The sequence below is a fragment of the Arachis ipaensis genome, chromosome B02 (assembly GCF_000816755.2).
Source record: "Arachis ipaensis cultivar K30076 chromosome B02, Araip1.1, whole genome shotgun sequence".
In the NCBI taxonomy this organism is placed as follows: Eukaryota; Viridiplantae; Streptophyta; class Magnoliopsida; order Fabales; family Fabaceae; genus Arachis; species Arachis ipaensis.
Window position 1 is genome coordinate 94,171,199 of NC_029786.2, and position 8,297 is coordinate 94,179,495.

The 8,297-nt window shown below is 26.5% G+C and overlaps 1 protein-coding gene across 2 annotated transcripts; it reads right to left on the bottom strand.

Annotated features, from left to right (window-relative positions):
- LOC107628475 lies at positions 1,302-4,852 on the bottom strand. 2 transcript variants are annotated; one of them, XR_001617808.2, is made up of 5 exons: positions 3,755-4,852; positions 3,463-3,617; positions 2,977-3,070; positions 1,663-1,876; positions 1,302-1,492 (listed from the first exon to the last, which is right to left on the bottom strand). XR_001617808.2 is itself a non-coding variant. In XM_021116203.1 (4 exons), the coding sequence occupies exons 2-4, from the start codon at positions 2,990-2,992 to the stop codon at positions 1,395-1,397; spliced, it is 333 nt and encodes a 110-aa protein (XP_020971862.1). In that variant the 5' UTR covers positions 2,993-3,070; positions 3,463-3,633; the 3' UTR covers positions 1,359-1,394. The 2 variants fall into 2 exon arrangements, 1 of the variants encoding a protein (XP_020971862.1); XM_021116203.1 differs by lacking the exon at positions 3,755-4,852 and having other exon boundaries at positions 1,359-1,492; positions 2,972-3,070; positions 3,463-3,633.

Consider the following 8,297-nt stretch of genomic DNA (forward strand, 5'->3'; position numbering starts at 1 on the left):
TTAAAAATTAATAACTCGTAAAAATTATATGTTATATATAATGCAAAATATACGTTAAAAATAATTTAAAATAAATATATCTTTGTACGTAAAGAAAAGATTTTCATGCTGTGTTTTAGCGCAAGTCTGGAAACTTTGATTTTTATTCTAGATTAAAATAAAAAAATAAAATATTATTTTAATTTTTAATATTTGAATTAAATCTTAATTTAATTAGTCTTTAAGATTTTAAACGTTCTATTTAAATTTTAAAAATTTTTAAATAAATTTAATGTTATTTTATTTTTAAATTTGATATAAATAACTAATAAAGTGAATAACGTAAACATTAACAATATTTTTAATTAAGTTATATCTTTTTATTTGTGTGCGTTAGAGTGTAACAAGATAAGATCGAAGGAAAATGTGTTAGATTTTCACAATTATTATGTACAATTCACTAAAGAAAATGATAAATTATTTACTCTTTAAAGCTTATACGTTAAAGTTTGCAAATATTTATTTAATTAAACTTTTTGAAGCAAGGGATAACAATTTTGTATTTTTAATTTCATAATTTTTTTAACGTTCGAAATTTTGGAGTTTAAGGTTTATGGTGTATGTGGATGTACAAAGAATAATGTTTTTTTTTTTTAAAATATCATAGAAGATCATTGAAATGAGTATTTTTTTTGGAAGGGGGAGGGGGCCAAATCAACAGCAAAATTGACAGCGGAGGTGGTCACTATTAAACTTGTCGTTTTTCTAAAATGCTAATAAAATTGATGGCTTGCCCAGCCGTCGATAATAATTTAATAAAATCGACAGTTTTTCTGTTTATAATATGAGTTTGAGATTTTACATTCTTACTAAAATCGACAACATCGCTGTCGATATTATTATATAAAATCGACGCCATTTTTGTCGATATTTGATTTAATAAAATTGACAACATTTTCGTCAATAATATGCTTACTAAAATCGACAAAGCAGCCGTCGATATTTGATTCAATAAAATTGACAACATTTTCGTCGATAATATGCTTATTAAAATCGACAAAGCAGCCGTCGATATTTGATCCAATAAAACCGATACAGTTTCCGTCGATTTTTGTCTATAATATGCATACTAAAATTAACAACCATGACGTCAATATTTGATCCAATAAAATTGACACAGTTGCCGTCGATTTTATTATTTAAATATCGACAAATTCTTTGTCTATATATTTTTTTTGTCTATTTTAATTTAAAGTAGATACTAATAATAATAATAATAAACCCAAATAATATAATAGAAAAACGCTATAATCACTAATTAGTAATAGAAATTATGCTTATATATAGCAAAATATGTTGGATTTTTTTTCTGCCAAATGAAAAAAAGCAAGGTATTAAATATAAAATAATAATGGTTACATAATATGTACCAGTCTCAGAGCGCTAGCAGCGTCCAAAGATTGCTCTCCAGTAACCATTGTTGCAATAGCAGCCGAACTTTGCCATTTAGAAACTGTTAATAAAAAATAAATAAAAAAATAAAAGAAGAAGAAGGAATCATTATATATAACAATTGGTATTGAATAAAATTGAGCTATATACAACAAGTTTCTTTTTTATTTTTTTAAAGAAAATGATGTTACACATTATTATATTATATATTCTACAAGTATAAATAATAACCTGGAAGATCAGTGGTTGAAACATTATTGGCAGGTGTAACATGGGTTATTGCTGCTACCGTTATTGGTTCTTGTACAATAAAATTTGTGATGTTTTTGCTTGTTGAACCCTGCAGATTTGAATGTGCCTCTACGAAGTTTCTGGAAAACAAAACACTTATCTCACCACTTCTGCCTCCCAAGACATAAATCTCTGTCTCATCAACGTTGTTTGCCTACAATAACAACGACCAAAACATATTAAAATTATATATTTACAAAGATAAATTATACAATAATGATCATAGATAAATTATATATTAAATAAAATTGATGAAGACTTAAAGCCATGTACTACGCAATTTATTAGAACAGAGGCATAAGCTTTGAATTCAATATCTTCAAATAAAGAGATTAAACAAATACTTTAATTTATGGTTGCTTGCCCTAGTACAAACAAAAACAAAATATACAACTCTTTTAAGGAAAAAAGTTCACTCAAAGCATGAAATGTTTAATGAAACTCAAGATATTTGACTAAACTAAGGAATAAGACTAGCACACCATTCAGAATTAGCAAACTTAGAATTTTAGAATTAGTAAATAACTAATGTTTGCTCATGTCCTTTCTAGTAGTAGACTAATACACCAATCAATTGACAAGTAAACAATACATATAATTCATGCAAGAGTCCTCTGAGAACATGAAAGATTCTCTAGTACAAATGGTAGAAGACAATAACTTATGATACTCATTTATATATATATACATCTAGAGGGTATAGACAAGGGATTATAATTGATGAACCATGACCTTCAAAACTCAGATATTCCAATACGAAAAATTATAAATGAAATAAATAAGGTAAACAAACACATTAGAATTGCTGTGAGTTTTTTCTTACTTGTTTGGTCTTAAGAAATTTTCAGAACAGCAAATATCATAGTAAAGATTGTCTTTAAATAAAAAAGAGGGTTCTATAAGCAACTTACCAAGCAACTAAATATTTATTTAATTACTGTCCAAGATAGTAAACAAATTTCACAGGCCCTTGTCAATTGACATATAAAACTGCAGACAAAATATATTTCACAGCCCCACATACAATCTACCAATTTTTTCTATTGTATTTTTATTTCAGTAACTGTTCTAATACTTTTGTCCTATGATTATTACTAAATATAGTATAAGAGTGAACTAAGTATAAATGCATATTTGTACAGCAGCTGAAATTTTGATTATAGAGTACTCTGAACTATAACAAGATTGGCCCCATATACAATCTACCAAAAACTGAGTAATGTGACATTCATATTTCATAGTTTCATACCATACCGCAATTTATTTGCATATAGTTACAAGATCCATCCAGTCACATTGGTAGGGAACTGCAACAACATGTAGTTCAAGTAATCACCCGAAACAGATCCTGCACTATGACCAACTTCACTTAATCACTGGAGTAAAATATCAACAAGCTTCTACTAAAGTTTATAACATCAGCTTTCTACCCTTATGCAAATATCTACTAGCCTATTAGACAAGTCTCAAATCATTAAAAATTTATACAACTACCGGTACCATCAAGTTTTGAAGCTAGCACTCCGTATAAACTATAAAAGAATATAAGAATGAGATTATATAAGTGAACATGTCAAAATCACAATTCACAATGCTTATCCTACTTCCCTAAAGCTTAATATCTGAAAAGTTGATATCAAAACCACTAACTTCAGCTGATATAGTGGTTTATAGGAAAATAAGAGCAACAATAGCTTATGATATACAAATAAGAAATGAAATTTATGTTAAATGAATCACCAGGAAAGCCAGCTGGTAGAACAAAATCCTTGATTATCTGTGGAAGCCACGATATTCTTCCATCAAAAGAATGCAAATCTTGGAACCTGTTTGTTGTAGACCTATCCTCCCCAACAAGGATAGTTTGCAACTGTGAATCATCACCTAACACATATCTGCTCATAACAAGGGGGAAAATAATCAAATATGTAAAATGTACTTACCATAAGCTGTGAAGTTTTGTTCATAAATTAAAAAATAGGAAGAAGCCAAAGAACAAAACTTTAATAGTTTAAAAGTAAAGAGTAAAAACCTCTTAGCAGTACCATTGCTATATCTCTCAACCAATATCACTATAGATAAGCCTTTACCTCTAAAAATTAAAAACCACAACAAAATGAGAGGGGCAGTAAATAAATAAATAAATTAAGAAAAATGGTTTGTTTAATTCAAGTGAACCCTTCAAAATTAAACACTTGATCATAATTTAAGTAAATCAATTTTGAAACCAAAAAATGAAAAAGGAACCGACCCTTCATTATTAAGATGATTTTCATATTTGAGACTTGAATGCTTGGAAGAGCATTGGATTTGAGGGAAGAGCATGATTTTCATATTAGATATATTTCACAGGCCCCACATACAATCTTCCAATTTTTTCTATTGTATTTTTACTTCAGTAACTGTTTTAATACTTTTGTCCTATGATTATTACTAAATATAATATAAGAGTGAACTAAATATAAATGCATATTTGTACAGCAGCTGAAATTTTGATTATATAGTACTCTAAACTATATAGTCCTTTATTAAAAAGTTTAAAAAGGTTTCTTCCAGGGTTACTCTTACTTTACAAAACCATAAACTAATATTAATTATTAAAAAGATCCTGTGCTTACTAACTGTTATACTTATAACTTTTGACTAATGATAAACGCCATCCAATAATCACAAAGTCAACACTCGACACAGCAATTTCAATAGCTATAGCAATAATCCAAAACCCAATGTTTTGTAATTCTAGAACAGAACAAACTAAAAAGGGTTTCAATTTCAAACGATCCACATAATGAAGAAGCAATAACAGCAAAAAGGTAGGGGACTCGCAAAAGGAGAAGGCTCCACAAAGAGAGCAATTCGACGAGGCCTTGAATGGTTCTTGTGAGCTCGATTGAGAGAGAGCGAAGAAAAATCAAAGTAGGAGGAGCGACGGCGGCAACAGAAGAAAGAAGCGACAATGGCGCAAATGTGGGGAGCGACAGCGGCATGGCAGCAACGGAGCGCGACGACGGTGGCGCGAGCAAATGGAGTGACGATGGTGCAACCGTGACGCCTGCAGCGGAGAATGAGGGTTGGTGAATTTGGGGTAAAATGAAGGTTGGTGAGAAAAATTGGGGGAAAATTTTGTTCCTGAACTTGGGCGGGAAGTGGACGTGGATTGTGTTTTTAACAATAAAAATCGATGGTAAATTTATCGATTTTAATTTGAAAAAAAGCAACCCCATTGCGTCTATTTTATACATTAAATCTACACCATTTATTCGATTTTAGAAAGCAATTGAAATCGTTTAAATTTATCGACGAAAGCATTGTCGATATTTTAAATATAAAAATAGATGTCATATCCGTTGATTTTAAAATAAAAAATATTTCAACTTCTAGTTCGTCGACAATATGACGATAGTTAAGATGGATTAATGCATTCTAAAAAAATCGACGGCCAGAATCGATTTTATTATTTTATTTTTAATTATCTTTTTTTAAAATATCGACAGCAAGCCGTCGAAAAATATCGACGGGAGAGATAGCCGTCGATTTTTTGCGTCGAAAAATACGTTTTTTTTGTAGTTTGGTTAATTAATTAATTAGAGGAATGCTGGGGCAGCAACTTTTGTGATTTGTAACTATCAAATAGCCATCAATGATGGTTTTAATGGTGTGAGATTGGTGTGAGATTTTATTCAATGACTCACTTTTTTTTGTTGGTTACATACTGGCCAGAATTTAATAAGTTGCTGCCCTAGACTTTTCCAATTAATTATTAGTATATATTTTTAAAATAAATTTTTGCAAACTGTTGGAACATATATATGGACTCTATATATGATGATACTCTTTTATGTGCAAATATTGTATTATATATATACGATATATTTTATTATATACAAATGTAATTTGATTTGATCGTTGAATTTTTGCTGCTAAATACAGCGTTAAGACTTGAATTCAAGATCCTTTCATAGAAAAAATTATTTATAATACTACATACTTAATAAGTAAATCCTATGATGATTATTATTACGATGGTTATGAGATTTTGACAACGTAATTAAACAACGTAATTAAAATTAGGATCATGCTTAAAAAATAGGAAAAAGTTTGGTAACCAAAATTTTTCAGCCATAGTCAAAACTTTTCATATTTTACTTCATTTATATCATTTAATAACAGTTTTATTTTTTACTTCACTCTCTTATCATTTTACTTATCACCGTTCATTCTATTTATTGCCATTTTTATCAAATCTGCTAATTAATGATATTAATTAGAAAATCATATCCCTTTTTATTAGGTACTATTGTAATCAATACTTAATATTCTTTTTTATAATTTGATTTTTATATATAAAAATACAATAAAGATTAATAATAATTATATTTAAGAACGGTAATTATAATATCAATTACATTAAATAATTGCAATTGATTCTTTGTCCGTTATGGTATTTATCATCAATTATTTAAACTATATTTTATTATGTAGTTCAAATTATTTTACATATATACTAATAAATCATGATTCAAAATATTTTAATATTTTATTTTTGAAGACATTATACATTTAAATCAACGTATAATTTTTTAAATCACCGTCTTTGATAATTTAAAAATTTATTTCATGTTTTTCAAAGTGAAAATGATTTATTTTAATTCACATATATTTTTAAACTTTACTATAATTAGATTTGAAAAGAAAAATGTCAAATACCTAAATTAATTTATTCAATTGACAAATTTATTCATAACATCCACAAGTTCATACACATAACATCTATAATTAAGTAAGATACACATAACATCCAAAATTTTATATTAATAACATCCATAATTTCATACTCATAACATTCATAATTTCATACGTATAATATTTATAATTAACAAATTTTTACAATTAATATTACCAAATTTTAAACTATATGTCTTGTTATATATTTCAAATTATCTTACATGTACACCAAAGGGTCATAATTTTAATATTTTTTATTTACTATTCATATGTATACTTATTTATTGATTTTAATACGACGAGTTAATAATTATTTTTTAAATTTTATTTTTTAATTTTAATTTTTTTATTTTATAATAGCCTATATGTAAAATATGAGTTGTATACCAGAAGTTGTTAAATTCTCTAATTTAACATCCATATTTTTATACGTATAATATTTATAATTTTATATATATAATATCCATAATCAATAAATTGGTGCTAATTTATTATTATTTATTATTTTATTTTGCAGGTCATGAACCAACAATTTTAGATATTTTTTATTTTCAATAAATAAAAATTGATCAAATTTAAAATATTTTATTTTTTATAAAATGTGTTGAGGTGATTTGAGTTTTTTTTTTAATTAAAAATATAAGAATTTGAAATTTTTATTTGGAAGAAAAAATTACACAATTATAAATACATGTAATAATAATGAAGGAGAAATTTTCGCAATTTGATTCACATTAAATTTGGAATTAACTTTTAGTATAATTAAATAAGGAAAGATAATTAATGATATAAAGAAATTAATTGCGTCAATTAAATTAAAAGAGTGATTCACACTCTCTTATAAATACAAATACTATTAGTCATATACCTTTATTTATTATCTATAATATTTTATTATCTATAATATTTTGGTTACGTAGCATTGCCCTAAAAAATATTACTAAATAGCTAGTACAAAAATATGAACTTAATTTTAACTATATTTTTTAATTAAGTGTTATCAAAATTTTATAACCGCTATATCTACTATAATAATAACTACTATAAAATACACCTATTCGTTATTATTGCACACATTAAATTTTAGAGAAAAAATATGGATTAATAATTATGATAGTAATAATAAAGTCTTGAGACTTCTTGGGTAACTGCAATTTTTTATTGATATTCATTGTTATTCAATGTTATTTTGTTCTTCAAAAAAATTGAATTTTTTTTTTATCAATAACCAACCAATACTTTTTTATAATAACAACTCAAATTCTTAACCCTCATTATGTTACAATTGTTTATCCACTTTTTATGGGATGATTATTGACTAAAAAAAATTGGCTATTTAATTAAATTTGTCAAATCATTTAACGATTCTCAACTTTAATTTTATGTAAAATAATTAACTGTATTTGAGTTTCTATATAGTAAAAATCATGCAATTCATTGATTTAGAGGACACTTATAATAACACATGGGAAAAATATAGGAAACCAAGTGTCTAACCAACCAAAAAGTGAACAACTCAATTAATTATAATTATTAATAATTAATTTTAAATTTTTTAAATTCAAATTTTAAAAAATTTAAAACTAATTAAGTAAACCTAATTAAAACCTATAAAAACCTTCCTCTTCTCTCTCACATTAACCTACCCACCTCCAATAATCACACACACTCCTTTTTCTTTTTCTCACTGTCAAGGCCCTCTCGGCTCTTTTCATAAGAACACGACATTTTCGTCCAATCCAATTACTTATCCATGGTGGATCTCTAAACAGAACATGGTATCCTGCATTTGTGTATAATTTGCGTGTACCAAGATCTTCTTCATAAGTCCGAAATACAAGAAACTGAAA

Bases quoted from the DNA above. Each gene is read 5' to 3' on its own strand.
- LOC107628475 (XM_021116203.1), bottom strand. From the start codon at position 2,992: ATGCAAATAAATTGCGGTATG. The intron at 1,877-2,971 runs GTATGAAACTAT...TTGTTATTGTAG, and splicing joins TGCAAATAAATTGCGGTATG to GCAAACAACGTTGATGAGAC. The intron at 1,493-1,662 runs GTTATTATTTAT...TTTTATTAACAG, and splicing joins TTCAACCACTGATCTTCCAG to TTTCTAAATGGCAAAGTTCG.